We start from the raw sequence: 26540 nt of genomic DNA on the forward strand, positions 1-26540 counted from the left end.
ACACCCAGAGGAAACGCTGTCTGCGTCAAGTTCGCAGCATCCTCAAGGACTCCTCCAACCCTGCTCGTGGTCTATTTACACTCTTGCCGTCTGGCAGGCGCTTCAGGATCCTCAAGGCCAGGACCAGCAGGCTGAGCAACAGCTTCTTCCCCAGGGCTGTCTCCTTACTGAACTCAGCCCCCCACTAACACCCTCACCCTACACCACACTCCACTACACCACCCTATCCCAACTGAGTACTACGTACTGAGTGTTGCACTAGTTCCTCTACCTCATTGTTAATATAGTTAGCCTACTGCCTGTCGCTGTACACACCATATGGTCCATTGCACTAGTGATTTATAGTTAATTTAACATCTGTGAATATCATTTGTAAATTGTGTTATAGTTTCCGCCTACACTGGATGCACATTTAAGCACATATCCATCTGTATAGTATGTTCATAGTACTTAGAATCTCTGTATATTATACCTGTGTATCATGTTTATATTATATCTGTAGCATAGACACCTGTATATACCCTGTACATACTGTAAATTATTGTATATCTGGCACTTACTTCTTATTGCACTTCTGGTTAGATGCCAAACTGCGTTTCGTTGCATTGTACTTGTACATGTGTAATGACAATAAAGTTGAATCTAATCTAATCTAATCTAATCTAATTTCTCACGCCTTAATGTATCTACAGCTGAATGCGCATGACAAAGCTTGAAACCATCTGACACAATGAACCTATCAGATGATACGATGCATATGACGCTAAACGTATCAAACCGGAAATCCATACCCAGGATATCCTAATCGATATCAGATTCAATTACGCGATATAAATTTCGTAGACATACGAGACAATTTTTCGCATTACAGTTGCTTTTATTTTAGATGGAAAATCAATACTCGTTATCGCGATCACGCGTATCAGTCTAAATTCACTGCAAAATTTACTTACACTGTTGAATGACGCTGTGTTCTGTGTTCGACTAGTTTTGCCTATTCAAATATGGGGCTGTAAAAGCTCAGGTTTGTTTTTCATGGGTACAAAGTATGTTTAAGTGTATTAACCGAACGGCCCGGTTTACGAGACATCTCCAATCAGCAGGAAACAGCTTCTGTCTTAACCAAGATTTTAGGTACGTGTTGTCAGATAAATGCCCTTACTTTTTTGTTAACATCAGGTGAATTATTTTTGTACCAAATGGTAGGCTAGCTAGCCTCCAAGCCGGGTGTTGACCTCAGTTAAGATGCCCAACTAACGTTAACTGTTAGCTTTGTTGCTACTGAAGGTGGTAAATAAAGACTGTTTGTGTGCGGAGCTGATGTGTAGTGTTCAACTCTAAACCATTTAACAACGGCAGAGAATTATCGGTAACCGCAGAATTAGAGAAGGGGACCCAGCAGCTAACTGGATGTTTGGTCCCTTTTCTGTAGCATTTGTTGCTAATCCAGCAAGCTAACGCTAGTTTGTCTTCCGAGTGGGATTATTTAGTGTCCTCTCGCGAGTAATAGTAGTTAACCGCCGTACTGACAGTTCTGTTCGTGTTTTCAGTTAATTACTTAATAGTAAATTGTGAATCAAAAAGTCATTATTTCTTAAGAATATGTTTCTACTAACTAAATTTACTTTGTCCTAATAATACAGTACCAGTATGGCAAAGTTTTAATACACACTCTGTATCCAATTTCGAAGCAGGTTTGTCGGTTGTACGTTAGAGCCCTTTGAAACTACGCCGTGTGAGCCGAATTAATAATAATATTGATAATAATAAATGACGTATTTCAACATAGGTGGTCGACATCAACAGCTGTCGTTATCATAAATATTTTAACAGGTGCATTTCATTGCATAGTCTGAGTGAATGAGGGCTGTTGTTCAGGTCCCGGCAACAGGGAGCACAAGGCAAGATTTTCTTTTGTGGCCTTTCCTCCCGAAATTTTTCAAGGTACGCACACTAATCACACTTAATATACTAATATATTATAAGAAAAAAAGTGGCACACATACGAATCCTTAGTTGCCTGAGAAAAGAGTTCATACCCTTCTTAAAAAAAAAAAACTAAACAAAAAAGTTTAGGGACACTTCACAAACTATATCAAATTCTGAATCATTTATCCTCTTTTCTAAATTTGGTGAAGTAATTCATTAAGTAATCCCTTTTTTATTGCTTTGTCCCCACATGTTCCACAAACAGTGTGTAGGTTCCTCTGAGTCTGTGTTGTACCTGTCAGGATCAGCAGCAGATTTTTGTGAACACACTGTTTTAGCTAATTTCACAATTCACACTATTTTCTGAAATAAGTCAAACATTTAAGACTAATAGTAAATGCAATTTAGTCTTTTGTCGTCTGGGGTAAAAGTCCCCAAACTAAATTAAAAATTGTTGTGTGGGGTTGTTTGAGTCAAGAGAGACTTGGTCAACTTTTTGAAAGGCTGTCTGTGAAATTTATAAATATATATTATTTATATTTATAAATAAATATAGATGTTATAAATTTATCAAACTCTTGAATCCTCATTTCTGCTCTATGTCTTTCCTGCGTTTTTCTTTTGGCAGTGTTGGAGGAACACTTGCATTTTGGCTTGACTAACTCCACTAAACACAGGATTCCCTTCACTGCAGGCTCGTGTCATCCTTGCCACTCAGAATGACCGACCCGGCTGTGAAAAGGGTGGTTAGTAACATAATTCGTTCTCCAGAGGACAAACGAGTTTACAGGGGCCTGGAGTTTACCAATGGCCTGAAAGCCATACTCATCAGTGACCCAACAACAGACAAATCCTCGGCTGCTTTGGATGTCCACATAGGTAAAGGTCTTTCATCACCATTGTCTTGCTGCATAGTCATATATCTTGCACAGATATTTCGAGTAGATGCTGTGTATAATAATATAATATAATATGGACATCTTGCGCTTAGTCCTTTGAGTCATATTATTAAGGTACTGTTTCTGTATGCGTATTGCTTAAATAGCAAGTTAACAATGAAATTCTTCTATGGCTTTATTGCCATTCATTTTCGCTCTTTGCTGTCCTCTCAGTTTGGCCAGGCAATCTTGCACACAATGAAGAGTGAAGCTGCTGTATGTGTGAACTTTAATGAACCTCGAGCTACTGCCTCATCAGCTAATTTTCTGTGGTCACTTTTCTTAAATTCACAGGTTCTTTATCGGACCCACCTAACATCTCGGGCCTGGCACACTTTTGTGAGCACATGCTGTTCCTTGGAACAAAGAAGTACCCCAAGGAAAATGAGTACAGCCAGTTCCTCAGTGAGCACGCAGGCAGCTCCAATGCCTTTACCAGTGGAGAGCATACCAATTATTACTTTGATGTGTCTCATGAGCACTTGCAAGGAGCACTAGATAGGTACTTTCCTATTTATTTGATGGGATCCATTTTGCCCTGTATTAAAGTAATTTGCCTCATATCCTTAGTACATCTTAGATGTGTCCTGTTTTATGATAGTAACTACTAGACAGCTCATCACATTCATTTAACTAGTCTAAAATGTTTTCATTTTTAATACGCCACATTTTTTTAAAAGCTCATGAGTCTTTCTTTTGGGCTGTTTATGCCTTTGTTCACCTTGAAATCTGTCATCTCCCAGCCTCAGTGGTTGTTTAGTTATCAGAGTACAGTGTTCCCCTTGGGAGTCCAGGTTTTAATCCAAGTGAGCTGCTGGGTTGTTTTCTGTCTGTCTTTGGTTACCACAGCCAGCTTCATTGTGCTGTGTATTGTAACCACCAGCATAGTTTCTACCCCCACTCAGGCACATGGTAAGACCTCCTCAGCCTTGCAGGGGGCTATGCTCACGTGACAGCTGTGGTGGTTTGGAGAGAACAGTCGGGCAGTGTCAGAATTTAACCTACTGGGATAAGCTTACCTACTTATAAATGAATGATGGTATAGCAAGCACCTGTTTGTGTGTCACAGGCTAATTGTTCGCTTGCACCAGTGAATTGTGAAGACCATCTGGACTGTAGTGGTTGGAAAGGACAATGCAAAGTTTGATTAAATTGATAATAGAAGAGTACAGTGTTTGAAAGGATCCTGTGTGTTATTAGCTGGCCCCACTGTTTTAACCACACCGCTGGCACGTGGATGTATTTGACACCAGACTTGACACCAGAATGTATTTATACATTTTTTTGGAAGTTAACAAATTTGATAATATGAAATGAAAGAGCAATGCTCTTTTACTAGACCTAGCAGTATGTGATGATCTAAACATATTTCAGCACCAAGGGTCAATTTGATTTGAGCTGAACAACCAGCTGTTGTGACAGGAGTACTTTTTAAATGAGATTCAGCAAGGACTTCTGTTGCACAAATCTAGAGTTACACAGAAGTTGGGCCTGCTTCTCATTTCCTCATTTGCATGGCAGTTACCCTGTTTTTGCACTTATGCAAATGTTTTGTTTTTTTTTTTTTTCATCATGACTTGCTTCACATCCTTTCCTAGTATATGAATACATACAACAGTCCCCATTTCATCCAGAATAGCATTCAGCTTTCACTGAAACAGGGCATCTTAAAATGTTGAAGTTACACAGCTTTAAGTAGCACACACGTGAAAACTAATTCATCATACTGATTACTACCGTGATTGCCATTTTTCCATCTCTGTAGGTTTGCTCAGTTCTTCCTGTGCCCACTGTTTGATGAGAGCTGTAAGGACCGGGAGGTGAATGCTGTTGACTCTGAACACGAGAAGAATTTGATGAATGATGCCTGGAGGCTGTTTCAGCTGGAGAAGGCCACTGGCAACCCCAACCACCCCTTCAGTAAATTTGGGACAGGTAGTGCTTCCACGAATAATCATTATTCCATACCATTATTCATTCTGACTTGCTGCTTTTTGCAGTGTTGCCTCTATGTGTTTATCGATATTAATATAGAAGTTGAATTTTGATGTTTAATATTTGAATATATGGAGTTCATGTAACACCACTTATGCACTTATTCATCTAACATTTAACAGCATAGCATGAAGGGAGTTGACTGTCTGGGCCAGCAAATACCCAGCCTAGAGTGACATGGACTTGGAGCAGCTCCAGGCTCAAAATAGCCACCTGATGGCAGTCTTGAATTATATAATCGGTATTCCAGTTAAGAATAGAAGAGGATCAGACAGACCTGAAAGTCATTCCCTCCCAGCAGAGCGACACAGTCTTCTCAAGACTGATGCTTTGTTTTGCCACTGGAAATTAACTTGCCTCACAAGTGTGTGATGTAACGTGCGGTTGTTTTTGAAATATGGCAGACAAGCAGCTTGTTCTTGTACTGATAGTCTACTGTCACTGGACCATCAGTTTATGATGAGTCCGAGTCAGCCTGAACGGCTCACAGAGTGTCATTTTGTAGTGCTCTCAATATTTCTGCAGATGATGGTGAAGATGGTGGTGATGTTTTGTATGTTAAACAAACTACATTCAGACAAGGCTGATAACTGAAGTTGGACAGTTAAATTGAACCTGAAGAATTATGATAATTACAACTGTACTATGTTCTCTCAAAGGTAACAAGTTGACCCTTGAGACCCGACCATCTCAAGATGGGATTGATGTTCGTCAGGAGCTCCTGCAGTTTCATTCAACTTATTACTCCTCCAACCTCATGGGACTTTGTGTGTTGGGAAGAGGTAAGAGTTCATCTGTCAAAAGTCTGACGTTAATGTTACAGATGTGCTGTCAATTGCTCAAGACAACAAAGAGGAACAAACAATGCAAGTCATGTCTGGCTGGGGGGTGTACACACCGTAAACCACTGTATTTCAAGTTTTATTTGCTAATTATTATACATCTATTCAACCCGCCTTGTGAAAATATTTCTGAAATGGCGTTATTTAATTTTGGCTTGCTTTTAATTTTCTTTCTGTCGCTGCTGTTAACCTAAAAAACAAAACCCTCTTCCAGTATTGTGATCTAAAAGAGTATTTGAGTTGAAGGACATTTAAAATGTCCCAGTGAACTAAAGCTGATATTGCATTGCAAGCCTGTCGGTCTCACAAAGACGGACTTTTGAACAATTTTATGGTCATTACATTAATTACAATGACTCATTGCTTGTGATTTATTGATGTTAGGATGCCATGCAATACCTATTTAAATTTCAAGTTAATGATTTTCTCAACACCCTTGTATGCAGTGTTTTTCTTCATTCTTCATATTCAGAACTAGCTTTTATTAAATGAAACATTTCGGCTCATCACCAGTTGAAATTTACATTTTGCCAAACCTTCTCATCTGAATTGTTAGAGATACAGTTTGACAGAAGTGCCTACAACAACCCAATTTTGATTAATGACTCTCAGCTACTTATTATTGATTCACTTGCTCAAATCTATTTTATTTCCTCTTTACCTACAGAATCATTAGATGAGTTGACCTCCATGGTGGTTAAGCTGTTTGGAGAAGTGGAGAATAAGAATGTGCCTCTCCCAGAATTCCCTGAGCACCCTTTCCAGGAAGAACACCTCAGAGTAAGCCAGTTACTTATCTCACCAGTGTTACTCACATGATACTGAACTCTCTTTGCACTTGTACCATAGTAAAAAGTCAGCCAGTGTTTAATGAGATAATAGTTATTAATTTATAGTTTACTGTTATATGTTGTTAGGCACTAGACAATAACACATATGAATGACTTTTCTTTTTTTTGTCTTCTGTCAAAGCAATTCTACAAAGTGGTGCCTATTAAAGACATCAGGAACCTCTATGTGACTTTTCCCATCCCGGATCTACAAAAGTACTACAAATCTAACCCGGGACATTATCTGGGACATCTGATTGGTCATGAAGGACCTGGAAGTTTGTTATCTGAGCTAAAATCTAAAGGTAGGATAATGATCGCCACAATGTTTTCGTTTTGATATATAACGCTATACACATGCTGAAAAGCAAGCTTAAAGTTTTAAATGTTAATTTTTTTATTTTCTAAAATAGTGTAACCATATACAAATAAGAACAGAAATTAGAGTATGTACCGCCTTTGGATGAATCATTCGACCGTGGTAGATAGAGCCACCACTCACCACAACAAGCTTTTCTGCCTCAAAATTTTAGTTTTATTATTCTAGACATGCTGTTTAACTCATCAGGAAATTCTGTTTTCAGGCCTAAAATGAAAAGACATAACTTTCTGAAAATTACCATGATTATTATTTTTTTAAGGCTGGGTGAACACACTTGTTGGAGGGCAGAAAGAAGGAGCCAGAGGATTCATGTTCTTCATCATCAATGTGGACTTGACTGAGGAGGGTCTCTGTAAGTGGGACATTCACAATATGCTGATGTGCTTTGGATGTTATTGTTATATATTTTTGATGTACGTAATTGGGGTCAGATTTGTGTATGAGTGAGAAAATGAAATGTGAATAATGTTTCCTGAGGCCTGTTGTATGTATGACTGCAGTGCACGTTGAGGACATCATCTTCCACATGTTCCAATATATCCAGAAACTGCGTACTGAGGGACCTCAGGAGTGGGTATTTGAGGAGTGCAAGGTAATTAATGCCCTCCATTCACTGACAGCATTTCAGATAGAGGGGGAAAGACAATCTTGACCTGCTTATTTCTGGTTAGTGAATGAGCTAATAGAGAAACGGCCACTGTCAGCAGAGACTGGATTCAAACCTGTCAGCTATTTCCCCTTCACATCTGCTAAATGTGGATACATTGAATGAAGCTGGGTAGTACTTTAAAGTTTGTTTTTTTTTTACAAAAAACTTAGGGAATTAAAGTAACACACGGTTTAAATTGTGCTCCCTTTTCAAGAATCTGGCTCTGGATGTCTTTCAAGGTTTAGGTGCCTGTTACACGATCCATCTCCATCTGTCTCTCTCACTGTAGGATTTAAACAAAGTGGCGTTCAGGTTTAAGGACAAGGAGCGACCCCGTGGCTACACATCCAAAGTGGCTGGCTTACTACACGTAGGTCTCCTCTCCATCTGCAAAGGTTGTTTCCAGGGAGACACAGTCCGGCCCATTGTCTCTCTACGTGCTGCCGTCATCGGGCCGTCTGGTGCTGCTGTTGACTGTATTCTTTCAACTGAGATTTTGCAGAGGCACAGTCGGAGATTAGGCTATATGTAACACAGTTCTCTGACTGTCGCAGCAAGCCTCATTGACTTAAGTACCCAATCATCATTCTCTTAACCGTTTATAGGCTTTATAGATTCTGTTATTAAACTGTTCAGTGGAAATTATGCACTGTGAAAGTGAGAGGTTAAACAAATATGTTTTACTGTTCAGTCCAGTCAAGTGGCAGTTGAAGACCTACAGTTATTTGGAAAAATGGAAGAAGAAATTGAATTTCAAGCCTTTTTCACAAATGTTTTAGATTTATTCACTTATATATTCATTCGTTATATCATTACAGCTTTCTGCCCTGTGTGTTTCAGTACTATCCCCTTGAAGAGGTTCTAGCAGCAGAGTACCTTTTGGAGGATTTCAGACCAGATCTGATTGAGATGGTGCTGGACAAGCTGAGACCAGAACATGTCAGGTCTGTTTGAGAACACTGATCTCTGATGCCATCCATGCACTTACTGAGTTAACGCTAACATTACGACGTCATTGTAACATACCACTGAAGTCAGTAACTGAGGAGTTCAATAAGTGATTAGTGTGAATCTTTTTTAATAATATTATATGTATTACGGAGAGAAAATAATACATTTCCCTCCAGTGTTGGTGTTATATAATAATAAATACATGCACTGCAAGCCTAATCTACATGGAATGTGTTTATTTGTGCATGACACCAAAGACGTCCCTCAGGAGGTCTGCTGTATCTTCATAGCTGGCATCTGTGATAGATATAATATGGAGAATGATAAATTTAGATAATAAGTATTTTTGTTGGGTGCCAGCTGTGACAAAGTGCAGTTGGTCTACTTTGATATTTGGATGAAACAGCTTTTCAATTTTCTGCCTTCAAAAGGAATGCCAGACAACTTCACAGATTTGATTATCTGTGCAGCCTCAAAAGGTTCAGTCTGTTATATCAGGAGATGGATATGTGTGCTCAGGAATACATTATCAAGCTGTGCTTTCTGAATTGGCAATGCTGGTATTCTCGTAGGATTTCATTTCATTTTTTTTTTTTTTTACATAAACATTGTGGCTTATTATAAAATGTTATCTAACTAACTTGTTATTCATTCCCCTTGTTAATTTGAGATATTCACGTTTCACAGTAGTAGTTTCTGTTTAAGTAGAGTAAGACACCTTTAATACTGTCTGTTGGTAGACAAGTTGGCAGCCAAATCTACCTGTTTGTCGAGGATGATACCCGTAAACCGTATAGTTTAAATTCTGTCTTTTGTGAAGCCATTTATGTCGAATGACCCTCTGAAACTGTTTCCAGTTTGGCTGTTCGACTGATAATCTCCTGGCTTCTTGTGAACAGCACAGTCTTCTCTGTTGCAGCCCATTTTGAGTCCTATGTAGGAATCTTCCCAAGTGTAGTTTTAACACTCACTTATTTTATGGAATTTTACTTGTGTCAAACAAAGTGCAGACTTGTAACTACTTCATCCCTTAATGCTTAACAAGGACGAGATTGCATGCCCTCATTGACTGTCCATGGCAGTTTGCATGCCAGTCTCTTCCTTTCACTTAGGTGGCTATTTGACCTTGTATGTATGTATGTACTATATGTATCAATCTCAGCCCAGCAGTGAAATTACACCAAGTTAGGGTGCATCATAAAAGGGCCAGAAATTGCGATCACTGAGTTACACTGAGTTCGAGGAACAGGTACCTCTCAGCCATTTTGTGATTGAATAAATGTTCATGTACCAGTGAAACACATTCTGAATGCAGCACACTGAGAGCAATAGGAATTGCAAACACAGCTCATTAGTTAGAGGCAGGCGTGTTGATGGATTTCCCCTGCATCAAACGTGATCCGAATGCAATGCAAATAGAAAAGAACTCACATGTGATCTTGTGTAGTGGTTACAAAGTGATAGGGAAAAGGAGAGCACCTAATCAGCTCTGGCAGAGAGGTTTTTGTATTCGTCTAACGTGATGTGGTTCACTCCTTTTGTTTTTTTCAGAGTTGCAGTGGTGTCAAAGTCATTTGAAGGGCAGACTGATAGGACAGAAGAGTGGTATGGCACGCAGTACAAACAGGAGGCCATCACTGACACAACCATCGAGGTGAATCTCTGCAGTCATAGTGCTCTAATCAAATCACACACAATACTCAGGGTTTTTTTTTCTGCTTTTTGATGAATGTGTGACTGCTGCTTAAGTTTCATAAGATGCTGCTTCCTCATTGTGCGTCTGTGTTTCAGAAATGGGCAAGTGCAGACCTCAACGGCAAGTTCAAATTACCTATGAGAAATGAGTTCATCCCTACCAACTTTGAGATCTACCCTCTTGAGAAAGACTCTCCATCAGTCCCCACTTTAATCAAGGCAAGTGGTTTTGCTGCACAGCTCTATCATCAAAGCACTGTCACTCTTCATTACCTAACTGCACAGGACAGTCTCTCCTTAACTGCACATTGTTCACAATTTCTGTTAGGCTTTCATATGGTAATAAGGTATTGTTAATGAGACATAAAGCTTTTAGTACTGTTGTTACCATAATGTCAAGATCAGCGGAACTGAGCCAACAGTGTACATACTCCATTTGCTGAAGGAAAGACTGAATAAAAGCCTGTGTGCCTTTTCTGTTTTAATGTTAAAAGACCATACAGTAATCTTGTGACAGCAAAATGTGAAAAGTAGGAAATGCACACTATTCACTTGTGGTGTGTCACTCAAGTATTTGGACTTTTAGTGAACATGAAAATGAGAACTACCTGTGTGTGTGTGTGTGGTTTCTTCCAGGACACTGCTATGAGCAAGGTGTGGTTCAAGCAGGATGACAAGTTTTTCCTACCCAAAGCATGCCTGAACTTTGAGTTCTTCAGGTGCGTAACTATGAACTTTTGTACCTGTTCTTAGTGCCTGCTTAAAGAACAAAGGCAGCTGGAGGAAATGTTCATTTTCATTAGTAGTAGTTTAACTTTACAGTGCCTACAGGAATGTGGGAGTAAAGCAAACCCCAAACTAAAGCTACTTGCCTCTTATGTGTAGCTACACAACTTCTTGAAGCTGAGAATGTGATCTTTGAAAATGGAAGCTATTTTTATAATTGATTAATCATTTCAGTCATTTCTCCAGCAAAAAATAAAAACATTTGCTCCTTCCAGAATTTGCTATTTTACTTTGTCATTTATGGCAGTAAATGAAGAGTCTTTGGGGTGTGCACTGTTAACTGGACAAAAGAAGCATTTTTTTTTAAGATGCCTCTTTGGTCTGCGCATTGTGGTGAGCATCATTTTGTCGCAATTATTTACAAACTAAAGGATTGTCAAAATAATTGCCAGATTCGATGATGAAATTAATTGTTGCCTGCAGCTGGAGAACACTGTTGTAGGTCAAAGAGCAAAGGAAATGCAAATTAATACAATACATTGCCTTTGGAAAAACTGCATATGATAAACTACACAGGCTCTCGTTAATTAAAACTGGTTGAGGCTAACATCATTATAGGATTTCAGAATTTTTGTATTGTTTTTGCAGTTTAAAACAGTTCAGGATAGTTCACAAACAAGGAGGCCAGGACATAACGTTTCTGAACACACAGTTTCATTTGGGAGGTTACTGTACTGTACTCGTAGTACCTTCAGCTCCTACGATGTAGAGGACAATAGCTCTACACTCTGCCTCTATGCTTTGTTTGACCACTGCCATTTTCTCTACAGCCCGTTTGCATATGTGGACCCATTGCATTGTAACATGGCATATTTATACCTGGAGCTCCTCAAGGACTCCCTCAACGAGTATGCATATGCAGCCGAGCTAGCTGGCTTGAACTATGACCTCCAAAATACCGTCTATGGGATGTATGTAAGTATTCACTCCCCGTTGCCATCACGCTGCATCCCAGACCCTATGTCCCCTACCGTTATCATTCTCAGACTGGGCCTTGGTTGATAGGTAATTTTAAGCCATCTGTATGGCCAGATTGGTTTTATCCCACAGGATGATACAGTTTAAATGCTTCGAGAGTTAGAGGAAACTGCTGTATATCATAGTCCGTTGCCTGCACTGTACTGAAAATATTTCAGTTTTACTTCTGTGGTAAACCCCACCCATGCAAATTTAAAAAAGGTCAAATATCTAGAAAAGCCTTTCGACCCAGGTTGATCTCTCTTCCATCTGCATCTTCATCTCCATTCTTCATCAATCTTTTTTCCTTATTTGCTCACCCACCCTCCTGCTGAACCCCGCTGACTAGGAGGGTTTGTATTGTCCCACGATGTCAGGCTCATCAAATCGTTGTCATTTCTCTCTTTTTGATGTATTAAAGGAAATGCACACCTGCCACTCACATCAGGCGAAAACAATTGTGGCGCGAGTCTTTCATAGAATGTCTGACAGTTTTGACGGGACAGAAAGCTGGTCATGAGGCTGCATATACATACTCTTCTTATCGTTCTTCTACTTGCATTTTGTTGTATTTTTTTGTTTGTTTGTTTGTTTTTTCCTGACAACACCTCATTCCCAACAAACATTCAAACATGTTCATTTTTTGTTTCTGTTCTCTTCTTTTTCCTTTCTATTAGTCGCTACCTATACGCAGATCCCCTGCACTGCAACATGACCTACTTGTTGCTCAGGTTACTGAAGGATGATTTAAAAGAGTATACATATGCAGCCCGCCTGGCCGGGCTGGTGTATGGCGTAGCCTCGGGGATGAATGCCATCCTCGTAAGTAAGCCGCTTGAAGTCTGAAGGGAAGTGGGCGCGAAGGGTCCACTTTGAGGCTTTGGCAGAGTGTGGAATTGGCTTGGTTTTCTACGCCGTGTGTCTTGTTTGTGTAACCTGAAGGATTTATAGGATTCTCTACTTGCTTGCTATTCCCTGCAAACACCAACTCAACATGGCACTTCACTGTATAGCTGAATACGGTCCTCTGGAAATGTCACACGCTACTGCAGTGGCATTTCATTTTTACTTATGCTTAAAAGATTTACCTCGAAGAATTATGCATAATAAGATATAATAAGAATCATTCATGAGATTTCATTTGGGCCCAGAACTTCTTTTTTTTTTTTTTATTGCCTTGCACTTCCAAATTGAGTCTAGACTTATTCATTTTTAAGATGAGTGTTTATTAAGTTAATTCATTAATCAATATAATGAGTTTTCATTTTAGGCAATAAAATAAAGAGAAAAAGACCAAATGGCCTGATTTTAAAAATACTAAATTCTCTTGCTTCTATTATGTCAGTACCATATAGCTGTTATGTAAAAAAGTAGACTCAAGATAAATTATGCAAATTCTCTGACATTTATTCTCCCATTTCTGCTGATGCGAGTGCATAAAGGATGTTGGAAGTGGATCTGTTTTACGGACATAGTAAGAAGCGGCTTGCTTTATCAGGCACCATTTTGTTTCCCCGGTTTATGGATACAGCAGTTTTTTTCAACTCTGTGTGTGTGTGTCTGTCTGTCAAATTCAATTCAGCCTACCCATGAATGAAACCGGTTTGCAGCTGGTGGTGATTTGTTCTTTCAAGCTTTCTGACTTTGACACTAACACTCTGCACTCTTTGTCAGATGATTCACTAAACTGCATTCTTTATATGCTTCTCACCGGTGTATTCATGATTGTGGCATGTCCTTTTGAGATAGCCATTCAACACATGAAGCATGCAGTTGTGTAATACACTGCATGTAACTGATTTGAGTTGGCAGTACTGGTGTGGCTGGCTGCGTGTTTGTCAAGTCTGAGAGCACAGCCATGTAGCTGGAGGTTTTGCTGAATCATGACAGGCCATAAGGTGCTGATGACAATGCAAAGCAGAGGCTTTCAATAACCTTGAGTGTTGTGTTCCATTTCAAAAATGCTCATTTGCAATGAAAAACCTCATCATCAACCACTTAGGCCTGTTCAGGTGCCCAGAGAGATTACAGTGGAATAGCAGCAGTGCAGGAGTTGATGAAGTGATGGTCCAAGTATAGATCACCCTGTTGCTGTGAATTTGTTGTGATGAGTCATCTTAAGTGGGGCAGTGTTTTGTTTTTTCTTGACAATCATTTGGTCAGCCATTAGTTACAGTACTTAGTCACACATTATAAATAAATGGGTGAGAATGTTGATTTGCACACATAAAACTTGAGTTTGATCTGTACAGGCCAGGCTCACCTTATCTTTCTGTTTGCTGTTTGGAGATAATGTACCACCTGTCCTCTGTCACTGTCTGCTGCAGCTGTCTGTTAAAGGTTATAATGACAAACAGCACATCCTGCTGAAGAAGATCATCGAGAAGATGGCGACCTTTGAGATAGATGAGAAGCGCTTTGACATCATCAAAGAAGCGGTGAGCTCTGACTGCAACTCCATCAACGGCGCATCCTTTAAGTTATGATGAGTCATGATCGATCCAACAAATGTCTTAATGCAATTTGTGGAACAGCTAACTTTAACTTCTTATTTTACTCTGCCTCACATCACGAGTGCAGTAGAGTAGAAGTAGTTTTCATGTTCTGTGGCGGTTTTTACACCCTTTTCTTTTTTTAAATCCAGTTCAAGTGATGTACAGCTAGCTTTGCCTTCTCTTTCACTCTGCAGTACATGAGGTCTTTGAATAACTTCAGAGCGGAGCAGCCTCACCAGCACGCCATGTACTACCTCCGTCTACTAATGACTGAGGTTGCTTGGACCAAAGATGAGCTCAGAGAGGCTCTGGATGGTGAGACACTGCTCTTATTTCCCCTCCCCTGTTCCTCTTCCTCCCCCCTGTACTTCTGTCTCAAAGTCTGAGCCCTCATGCCTAATAGTGCCTTTTCTGCTCTTGGCCAAATACACAATAAACTGTTGTGACTAACATACGGCTGTAAGAAAAGTTTGAGTTCTTGGGTTAAGGTTTCAGTGTTTCGCTCCTCTCACTTCAGGTGTATTGTTCTTCTCTCTTTTCCACTTTCAATCCTCATTTGAATGCTGAGGCTGTTCTCCACAGATGCCTCCCTAGCTGCAGTCTTCGCTCTCCGCAGTGCCAGTCTGGAACCTGAAGGGCAGATTGTTATATTTTTACCACAGTGCTTACACAGACTATCCCCGGATTCACACGAGACTCAATTAACCCGCAGCTTCAAAGCCTGCAGCCCAGTCAACAGGGTCTTCAGTTACCATGGCCTGTTCCCTTATTAGTGCCCTTACCCTCCTGCAGTCCCCTGCCTGGGGTCTAGGAGACACTTTCAGGCTCTTGTTTCCTAATGTGTTTGTGTGTGTGTGTGTGTGTGTGTGTGTGTTGGTGTCATTTAGATAAATTGTGTGTGTGTGTGTCCCTGTAGTTGCTCATCCTTGAATCTGGGTCAGACGATGCTTGAATTCAGATTGGTCAGCTCTCATTGAGACAGATGTAATTTTTGTTCATGTGTCACTGAATGTGTAAGTGTGTGTTTTACCAGGCTTGCAGGAGTGTCTGACTTAGGACTGCTGTTGTTTTGCTCATGACAGGAATACTGTGCAGCGAAATGGCAGCTGTTCTGTTCTATCGTAGCTTGGGAAATTGCTCTTTGATTGATTGCTGTTGTCTGTGATCTGTATTCCAGATGTGACTCTCCCACGCCTCAAGGCCTTCATACCTCAGCTTTTGTCCCGGCTACATATTGAAGCCCTTCTCCATGGCAACATCACCAAGGAGGTTTGTCACAGCATTTTAACTGCTTGCTGAGGGAATTTGATTTTTGTTGACTAAACTGACAGTAGTGCAGCTTTCCCCTCATATCAAGGCACTGAGTTTTGTCCACTACATGTATGCCATTTTTCTGTGAATACTGAATATGCCTTTTTTTGTCCTCAAACAACTTTGAGTCACCTCCATCCTTTTATGGGGCCACCTGATGCTATCACAGAGGATTATTGTAGAAAACTCATCTCATAAGATCCTGCGACCAAGTCAAAACTTTATGAGGGCTAAGCTGTCACAGCACTCGCCTTGTGATAATGACATGGTCACAGCCTGGTGGAGAGAAAATTAGAGTCACCAGTGGGGGCAATGATCCATTTTGTCACCGAGGAGCTGCAGTGTAGACCTGCTTCTGTCAGGACGGAGCAAGAACTGACCGAGCAGTGTAGCATGATGCTGTACGACAGATGAGCAGTTAGGTGGTAATGATTTGATGAGAAATTTGTACTTAATAATGTTGGTAAGGCGGGCCAATTAGAGGGCAGGTGTAGCTTTAATTATCTTTAATTAATAAATCTCCTGCAATTATGATGGACAAGATTTGCTTTTATATTCATTAATGTAAATGACAAAAAGAAATTCCATTTTAAGTCCTAGGGCTTTGGGTTTTTATCTAAGAGCTTGTGTAATTGAACTGCCCCTGAGATTTTTCTGTTAAGACTAACAGACAAAACTGTTATTTAAAGGTGATTTAAAAAATAAAAACAAGTATCTGTAAGTGTCCACAGTGAGGTCTTTGAAATATCCTGGGTAAGTTGTGCGTTGCGCCTGGAACCAGACATTGCCATGGATTGTTTCGGTGCATTGTGCACTGTCTCTCTCCAAGTGTAGCAACAGAAGTCTCAGTGTGACAACTCACAACTTTTGCAAATAAAGGCAAAACTATCTGCATGGAGAGTTAATGAACAGGGCAAGGTTGAGAGAGCAATGCATTACCCATGTGTACCATCAGTTTGCAGCCCACACTGTGGGTGGAAGGGGTCCAATGTCGAGATAACTTAATTCTGCTCATAGAGAACCCACAGCTTAATGCAGCCTGTTGGGAAATGTCAGAAGCAATTTTGGGAAATGTACTTAGTGAATCACTAACTGAAATAGGAACCGGGTTAAGGGAAAATGTGCATAACAGAAACTACAAATTCTTCGAGGGAGCTAAATGGCACATAATTTCTTCCTGAGTGTAGAATTTTCCTTAAAATTGCTGTTTCTGTGGACTGAAATGTTTTCCCTCTCTGTCTGACATCTCTCTAGTCTGCTCTTGGCATGATGCAAATGTTGGAGGACACACTTATTGAGCACGCTCACACCAAACCCCTCCTCCCAAGCCAGCTGATTCGCTACAGAGAGGTGCAGGTTCCAGATGGTAGGTCCTGCACTACTGCACATCCCATACACACAGCTGTTCATCATCAGCTGCCAGTCATATCTGTCTCCGCGGTGACCATGAAGAGCAGTCCTCAACCAGCGCTCTTGCCCTCATCACCTGTGATGCCGTGTTACGTTTCTAAATGCTTGATTCGATTCAACATCCCTCATTTCCCTCAGAGGAACATAACGGTCACTCAGTGGAAACCAACGTCATTGGGCACAGTCTGTACACTTCTCCCCCTCGGCTCCAAGATGAATACACACACAGCAAGCAGAGCACCTGTGCTGCCTTTCTGATTACATTAGGAAAGCCGCGTGATGAGGAGAGGCAAACCAGAGCTGTGCATGGCCACCTGGAGACATCCTGTGTCTCGCTGAGGGATTTTCCAGGCTCGGCTCCAGACCGCCTCTTAGACACAGAGCAGGAACACTGCAGGACGTGAAGGACGTAAACACAAAATGGGCTTTTGGAATGGATGACAGTCCATACAAGAAACACGTCATTATGCACATAGCTGAAAGCTTTAGAGCGGATACTTCACATTAATCTGTCGGGTTACACATTAATCTTTGTTAATGGCGCCATGTGATCCAGAGGCAGTCAGATTTCATTTTGGATGACTAACACTAGGAAACAACATAAATTATTATTGTTTTCTGTTGCTGGAACAAAAGGCACGAAATCCCGTCATACCCGTCATCTCTATGAACAAAAATAATGATTGACTGCGCAGTTTGCCATTGTGCAGCAAGAAAATACTCCTTTTCACCTCTCAGTGTACAGTGTTTAGTGCGTCACGGTTGTTCTGAGTTGACTGAAAGCTTGTACTTATGCCATGCTTGTCAGCATGATTTGTTTAATGTGCTGTGACAAAACAAAATACACAACGACACACAAGCCTGCAAGGTCCACACTTCTCATTAGTGCTTTGATTAATCAAAGACCTCTACCTGTCCAGAACTGTTCCTTTGAGTGTTTTCCAAGTAAACATAAGTAAAAACTTTGACGTGAAGAGGAGATGTTGAGGATTGTGGTCACAACACTCCCCGAGGGCTGAGCCGAAGTGCTCAGTCAGCGTTTGCGTCAAGGTACCTGCATTACCCAGCCTCAGCTTTTCCTTCATTCAAAGTGAACTCAATCACAATGGACTCAAACAAACTGAAGCTGACCGTAAATGGATCCAGTCTCCTCGCCAGGTTCTGCTCAAAAGAAAATTTAGAGCACAGATGAAAGGCGCAAAGAGACCAGTGTGGAACCACTCGGCAAGAAAAAGCACAATGGCTTTCAGGGGATGTCTCCGCCTTTCTGGAGACTGTCTCCTCTGTCCTCTGAATGAACTGTTCCTGTTTCACTCTATTATGCTCATCCGTGCTTCAAGCAAAGAGTCCAGGAATAACTTTGCGTCCACAGCTGAAACAGCTCATCAGTTTTTTTTGCAGGTGTTACTTTAGGCAGTGTTATGCTTTTGAAAGACCAGATCATGCATGTAGGGATCCTCGCTTGGCGTGGATTTTATAGAAGTGTACACTAAGGCCGATGAAATTAATTTCCATGCGTATCTGAGTCCAAGGATCACTGGGGATTAAGTGTTAATAAAAGGATTCTACTTTAAACTCTATCACTGCTTTACTTGTTGAGTGTAGCTCCTCACTATGGTCCAGTCACATTCAACTGAACCATTTGAACTTTTACAGGCTTTATAATCTAAATTAAATCTGCACACATACCATGAATAAATTGAAATGCTTGTCTGTTTTCCATTGCCTCTTCCATAATCTGTTTTGTGTGTTAAAGACTGGAGCTGTACAGCATAAGATGGGTGGGATGATTCAGTGTTAGGTGTGTCAGATACGTGAAGACATACAAAATATTTATCTGCTCTTTCAGCTGTATTACTGCCTTTATTCCTCTGTTTTTCAGGCCCAACTTTTATGTGTTTTCTTTCAATAATGCATTTCCAAGTGAATGTGTTTACTTCATATGACTACAGTACTTAAATAAATAAACAACATATCCTTGTGTTCCTCTCAGGTGGCTGGTATGTTTACCAGCAGAGGAACGAGGTGCACAACAATTGTGGCATCGAGATCTACTATCAGACAGACATGCAGACCACCCACGACAACATGCTGCTGGAGCTGTTCTGTCAGATCATCTCTGAGCCCTGTTTCAACACACTGAGAACCAAAGAACAGCTGGGTGAGCCCACAAAACAAACAAATGATGTAAAACATGTCGCGCGTTGTGCTGTTCTCCAGCGCAGTTTACAGTATACTGAATATAGAGACAAGACAAAACTGTGTTCTATTTGGAGCGTTTATTCGGGCCTCTTGCTTTTCTTGCAAATTGTGCAGCTTTAATCTGCTTGTAGTAATTAGATGCTGCTCCACAAAGACTGCAAACTGTGTAAGTGAAGTTTCCAAAGTGCTGTCAGCCGTTTAATAACTCATGGAGTGAAGGGACTTAGACTCTGGAACACATTTCCTTGAAAGTCGTGCTTTAATAATATTGCCTGACTAAAAGTTAAATACAAAAGACAGTAATTAAAGTTAAATGTTTTTGAAACCACTTCAGTATGGCTTCCGACAAGGGCAAACACTCTGCAAAGTCAACTGTGTGTAATTAATTGAGTACAGTTTGTAGTGGCTTTGGTAGTGGAACTACGTTCATAGCTGCATAGTGATCAAAGTAGTTAAATTGCTCCCCCCCAACAACTGACTACTGAAAATACAAATACTTCTGAGCTCTAAAAGTAAACTGCAACTGACTGTAGACACAAGTGTCAGTCCAACACCAAATGCATTCAGTTAGTTGGCTCATAGCAAGAAAGGCTTGTGTCTGACCATGCAAAATGAAAGTAGGCTAATTGTTCCTCATACATTGTTGAGACATGATTTAACGTCTAAACATAGCTTGATCAAAAAGCAGTTTGAGCTATTCATTCTAAGTAGCTGTAGTTCATCTTCTTCTATATGAAATAATTGTTAGTTTGCAAAGCTGTGCTTTCAAAGTAGTATCCCCAACAATGAGCTCAAGTACATGAGTTTATAATTATAAAGTTAATAGTTTGGAGCAGAATGGCCTTTGAGTAATTTGTCTGCACAAACTAAAGTTCCCTGTTCTTTGTGCTGAGCTCTTGCCTATCTCTTCCCACCCCTGCAGGCTACATTGTGTTCAGTGGACCCCGCCGGGCTAATGGAGTACAAGGCCTGCGATTCATCATCCAGTCAGAAAAGGCGCCTCACTACCTGGAGAGCCGCGTGGAGGCTTTCCTCTGCACCATGGAGAAGGCTGTGGAGGAGATGAGCGAGGAAGCCTTCCAGAAACACATACAGGCCCTGGCCATCCGCCGCCTGGACAAGCCGAAGAAGCTGTCTGCTGAGTGTGCCAAGTACTGGGGAGAGATCATCTCTCAGCAGTATAATTTTGACAGAGGTGAGGCCTCCAAATAGTCGCCTTCTCCTCACTGCTAGCTCTTCATTATGTTCAGATTTCAAAGGTCTAACTATATTGAAATATATTTCAGAACTCTTTCTAATCTATCAGCCATCATACACTGCTTGTGTTATGTGGGAATACGAGTTCGTGAGAGTTATCAATGTTTCGGTCAGTCCCAGAGGTGAGCAGGATGTTGCTTAGAACTGCACAAATTGGGATCGATTAAAGCCTGAAATAATCTGCAGCCATAGCACACCTCTCTCTTACAGCACTCTCCTGAGTGCCATAATGGATTGTAATGGTCCTGATTCACTGGTAATCTGCCTAAAGCCCCGAGAGCGATGGCAACACTGAAAGGCTGCCAAGGGAGTGGTGGTGATTACTGATACTAGCAGCATCGGAGAAGCGCAGCACACATTCCGCACCAAGGGCACAGAAAAACATACAACACACTCCATTAGTCAGCACTCACACACAGTGTGCTCCATGGGCTAACTGTGAGATAGAGCTGCTGCTCGTTAACCAATAGAAACTGTTGGTTTGGACAGTGGTGAGTGTATAGATAACCTATGCTGTAGTATACAGGCTAAGGTGCACCTTATGTGCAGTCATGCTCTTCTCAGCTTTAGAGCACTACTGCACTGATATCAATGTCAGCACTTCTGTTTGTCCCGTTGTGTTGCAGATAACATTGAAGTGGCCTATCTGAAGACTTTAAGTAAAGAAAACATAATGCACTTCTACAGGGTAAGTAGTACTTAACTTCATGTCTGTATCTTTGGTTCAAATCATTGTTGACTCTTTAAAGTAGCTACTGGTAATTTTAGATTCAAATACTTGTTATTACATTTAATTATTTTAAAAGAATACATAGATGTATATTTCACAAATAGGCTGTCCCATCATTCATATTGTGGGCCACTCAGAGGAGATATTCTAATCTCCACATGTGGTAATGAGTGGATGTTAATACCGTAAACACCAAACAAATCTGAGCTTTGAGAATTTCAGCTCATCATTTAAAGAACTACCAGCATAATATTTCTAAAATGTGTCCCTGGGTGCATTTTCTGCAGCCACAGTTTTATATTAGCGGCATTAAATGATGATACTCATTTGACTTTAACTGTGGTACTTTGCAGCTGTGATTAATGCTGTATAGACAGCAGTGGTGTCATTAGCTACATAAATTACGACAATAACCCTAGATTTTATGACATGCAGCAGTCATGAAATATTTCAGAGGTCTATCAGTCAGTTAGATGCTGCATCCACAGTTCTGTAATGATAGAATTAGCACTGACACAGTTTGTCGTTTGCATCTGATGCCTTTGCACAATGGAGTTATCATACTCTGAACTTGTAAAAGAACGTTAGATCATTTTTTGCTGGGTAAGCGTGGACTGACTCAACACTTTAGACATAAAAATTTGATCTTCACATTAGCTTTCAACAAATGACTTGATTAGTGTGAGGCAGTGAGGACATCATTTGGTTAGTGTGATCGTTTACTCAGAGATATCACATATCTTGTTGTTCATTGCTGGCTGTGGAAACAGGGCTTGAGAAACTAATCCTACCACACAGTCCACTTAGTGTCTCTTCTGGAGCTTTTGATCACATCATGCTTTCAATTTTCCCAGTTGTCTTAGAAGTTCAAATTTCCTTCTTCTTCTTTTCGGGATAGTTTTTAAGGACCCATGTTGGTTTAAAAGCTAAGGTTCAGACACAGAAATAAACTTAATGAGAACAGTTTGGACTGCTCCACCTGCTGATGGCGACTAAGTGATCTGATCATAAGCCCTCAAACTGTAACTGAATAAACCTGCGTAAGAACCTTTTAGGCCTACTGAGGCCGTCTTCATCAGAAGGTACCACTTCATGCATGAGAAATGGAGACACTTAGATTTTAATTCATCTTTAGATAATCAGGAGCTCGGTTAAGAAGCCTAGATGCTTACAAAGTTGGATCAGAATGTTACGGAAAGAAAAAATCTATTAAGCATGTGTGTGTTCAGACACACGCGTGTGGTTCGACTGAATGCTCTGCTAGCTTTCATCTCCTCCTGCTTCTGTTTATAGCTGCGGAGGTGACACTCCCAGCATATCTGCAGCCATAGTGACAGGCAGCCAGCCTGTTTGATGGGGGATAAAGGGCCAAAGACACATAGCCTTTGAAAGAACTGGCATTATCTCAGCCCAGCAGAAACCATTACAGGCCCCATGCAGAATAAACCTAATGCATTTCTAATCTGACATCAGCAGCAATGGCAGAAGCATTTTCTTTTTCTTCTGTTTTTTTATTTTTTTGTCATTTTTGGTCACCAGGGAGGGTTGAAGCTGTCTGACTAGACAAGCCGAATCTTCAGTATAATGTAATCCTCTGTCCAGAGACGGTGATGAGGCTCGACTGTGTAGCTTAATCTCCCCACGGCTGTCACAAATCACCCCAGACTGTGACTTTACAGTTACTTATTGTGTATTCACACCTGGGCCGTTTGGAGCAGTTGTTTTCAAAACTGGGAGTAACTGCGCTGCCATGTCAGCCAAGGCTGCCCAGAAGAGATGGTCAGTTTTCTTCCAGTCGAAACCTGGAGTGATTCGACTGCGGTGTGACAGCAGGATCTTATGATGGCATGTGATTTTTAGCAGGATTTCAAAAGCTAAGCTGCTGATGGACCTAATCGATCTCTATAAGCCACGTGTATATTTATGCAGATCATTTGGTAACCATGGTAACATGTAGCCTATGCCCGTCAGCGCTGGTATTTTACCTGAAGAACAAGCTGCTGTGCTCTTATCCTTCTTTGTTAATTAAAAAGTGACAGTAATCCCACAGTAATAAGTCCTCAAACATTAGTGTACAAGAACCCTCGTTCTCTTCCTGTCCTTTGCCTTCTTAGACATTTTTTTTAGAACGTGTGGTCAGTTTTCTAATAATACTAACAATGCTTGTAGTCTGTTTTAGTGCTGCGTATACTCCTGTCTGTTTAATTTTTAATTTTCCCACATGGGTCCTGATAATATACTGATGATGCAGGATGACAGAAGCCAAAACTATCCTGTCCGTGACTTACCTGTATGAAACAGTCCGTGCATCACCCCACCTGTCTCCCTGTGTCCCTGCAGGATCGGCTTACAGTCGACGCCCCGAAGAGACACAAGGTGTCCGTGCATGTCCTGTCCAGAGAAATGGACTCCTGTGAGTATCCCGTATTCACGTGTTGTTCGTGTCGGCTTCATTTAGACGCTCAGTGGGTTCATCCGGTGTCAGGTTGACCTGTACGTCACTTTGTGTGCTTCCCAGGTCCAGTCGTGGGAGAGTTCCCCGCTCAGAATGATGTCAACCTGGCCCCCGCTCCCTCTCTGCCACAGGTAACGATCGTGTTCTGTAGTGATGCCTCCGCGCTCATCACATGAAATCACATGTTGCATTCGAGGTTAAGGCATTTTGCACCGAAAATTAGGTTTGTTTCAGTTTTCACCTGTTGGTAAGAGGTGCTTAACGCTGAATGGAACCAGAACAAGACCACAAGAAAGAACATTTTGCAGCAGCTGTTGATGTTAAAAGCACACTGACTACACTGTAGGTGTGCAGCTTACCTTAACTAGTTACCATGGAAACAATGTGCATACATTTGTGCATTTACAATACAGTGTGCATTTTTTTTTTTTGTTTCCACAGCCCATGTTGATTCAGGACATGACGGAATTCAAGAGGAGCCTGCCGCTCTTCCCTCTGGTGAAGCCTCACATCAACTTCATGGCTGCCAAACTGTGAGCGAGGCCGGCGGATCAACACGCAGCAGCATGAGGGCACCGGGGAGGGCGACCACTTTTGTGTGACTGAGCCTGCATTAGCGTGTGTGTGTGTGTGTTTGCGCAGGTGTGTGTGTGCGTATGCACGTGTGGTTGGCTGAAGCCACAATAAGAGATGCTTGGAAACAAATGCTTGTATTTGAATCGCAAAGTTAGCCGTGGTTGTCGACATAGTTGTGATGGCGATGGAGGTCACACCAGACTCACCTCATGTTACACGCCTCTGCAAGGCAACTCTCACGCATCACAGTACTGTGTAGGCTGTCGTAGAGGAAATAGAAACAATGTTTAAAAAAAGAAGGGCAAGTTCCCTTTTAAAATGAGTTCAAGTATACAACAGAAGCCTCACAGTAGGAGGCTTTTATTTGAATTATTCCCACATGCTGCTTGAGAATGTTTAGCCGGTTTATTGTGATGAAGTGGGGGCTGTAGAGGTTAAAACCAGTAGCTTCATGAAGGTCGTCTTCTTTTTTTTGTTTGTTTTTTTTATTTTAATTTGTGAACTCTGGTATGTTTGCCATGTAACTCTGAGGCACCGCGATGCTCCTGAAAACGTTATCACAAAAGATGCACTCGGTCAGGTGGAATATTTTATTCAAAATTTCTGACGAATATCTGCCTTTATAGTTATGGTTTTAATGCTCGTAGGTTTTGGAATGTTTGCTTGTCACCTGGTAAAATATTGGGACCCTTCGAGGAGGTGTTTGAAATTGCTTATCACAGAGAGCCGTGCCCAACGAAAAGCTGTTGTGTTTTTGTTTTGTTTTTTTTATTTTTCCATTTTACAGTAGTAAGTAGTTCAGACATCTCAGGGGTACCTCCATGCTGTTTTATTTTTATGTTCAGTTTTATGAGTGATTTAAAAATAAAAAAAAAAAACAAAAAAAAAAAACGCACTTTTAGCAGTCTGTCATCCACATTAGTATTTTGTTCACTTAATATTATCAAATCCGCAAAATTGGTTATTTTTGTCAAACTGAAAGGCTATAGAGGTATTTTATTTTTTTCCATTTTGTAGGCTCTGGGGAGATTGTCATTATTTTAACACTCTCTATCTGCAGAGACTTTCTGCAGCTTGTGCCTTTCCAGGGGGGGCATCAGTGTATCCGGCTGCACCGAGCTGCTTCTGGTCTGATCTGGGCGAAGAATCCTGGAGGATCTAATCCCCTTGCATTGCTGGACTTTGTGCTGGCTCTTACAGCATAGAGGTCAAAAAAAAGAAACCTTTCATGTTGATGTCTAAAGGGGGGTTGAAAACGAGCTCTAGTCTGAATTTCTTTTTTCTGGATATATGCACTCTCACTAAGCAATAAACTTAATGATGTGGACAGCAAACAGTGTGAGGCAGAATGAAGCGTGGCTCTACACTGCTGTTTAGCTCCAGCAGCCAGATCCACACTGATCCCAATCTCCAGCTTTAAGTGTGGACAGGACCGGGTGGAGGTGCTGGGATGGTGATGTCGAGGCCGTGCAAGCGTGACCTGCTCTCTCAGGTGCTAAACCAGCTTTGCTGTGACAAACTGCTGCTGGTGGAGCTGTCAGCCACTCTGTTCAGACAGCCAAAAATCCAACTTTTGACTTATTTTCTTCATCACTCACTCATATGATGCTGCAGAGTTTTAAAGAACGATTGAAGGTGTAAGGAAGGACCTGTATGACTGTGCTATCAAAAGCTTCTTCAGCGTTTTCCAGCATTTTACTATGTCTCAATCACACCAAAACCATTTTTTATTTTGTTGTTTTTGTTTTATTTTCTTAAAGGAGGGACCCCCTTCATTATCAACTGCTATGTTGTTTAAAGTCAGTATTCCCTTTTGTGCTTAACATCCAAAGACTGCAGCAGCATTAGGTAGACTTCCACTCCCACAGGCAGTAGCTTAACAGCACCTGCAGGGCAGTGACAAAGCTGTTTTAATGCAGTGCTCAGAAGAAACTAGCAACATTGCATATCAGGCTTGGGTGGGCCCTGCAGCTTACTGCATACAGTTCCTAGTGATTGGTTTCATTTAAAAAAAAAAAAAAAATACTGTGATAATTGGCTGGTTGGGTTTAGGGGCTGAGTGCTGATTTTGAGCTGATTTTTTTCTTCTTTTGTCTCCTGTGTGTTTCTAATTAATAAAACTACTGAGTGGAACTGTGTGTGTTTTTAAA

General features: G+C 41.0%; 1 protein-coding gene across 3 annotated transcripts; it reads left to right on the plus strand.

The window, feature by feature from the left end:
- Positions 1-856: 856 nt before the first annotated feature.
- Positions 857-26523, plus strand: ide (insulin-degrading enzyme). Of its 3 annotated transcripts, none has more exons than XM_046400997.1 (25): positions 857-1134; positions 2624-2808; positions 3162-3369; positions 4633-4802; positions 5522-5644; positions 6372-6484; positions 6677-6839; positions 7176-7268; positions 7417-7508; positions 7855-7935; positions 8406-8509; positions 10068-10170; positions 10308-10430; positions 10848-10930; positions 12632-12776; positions 14282-14392; positions 14644-14764; positions 15627-15718; positions 17015-17126; positions 19164-19331; positions 20295-20567; positions 21256-21317; positions 23700-23772; positions 23878-23945; positions 24256-26523. In XM_046400997.1, exons 1-25 carry the CDS (start codon positions 1049-1051, stop codon positions 24349-24351), a joined length of 3048 nt encoding a protein of 1015 aa, XP_046256953.1. In that variant the 5' UTR covers positions 857-1048; the 3' UTR covers positions 24352-26523. The 3 variants fall into 3 exon arrangements, with proteins under 3 accessions (XP_046256953.1, XP_046256952.1, XP_046256955.1); XM_046400996.1 differs by lacking the exon at positions 12632-12776 and adding an exon at positions 11768-11912 and having other exon boundaries at positions 860-1134; XM_046400999.1 differs by lacking the exon at positions 12632-12776 and adding an exon at positions 11768-11912 and having other exon boundaries at positions 978-1134; positions 2558-2808.
- Positions 26524-26540: the final 17 nt, after the last annotated feature.

Source organism: Scatophagus argus, chromosome 10 (assembly GCF_020382885.2).
Source record: "Scatophagus argus isolate fScaArg1 chromosome 10, fScaArg1.pri, whole genome shotgun sequence".
Classification (NCBI taxonomy): domain Eukaryota; kingdom Metazoa; phylum Chordata; class Actinopteri; family Scatophagidae; genus Scatophagus; species Scatophagus argus.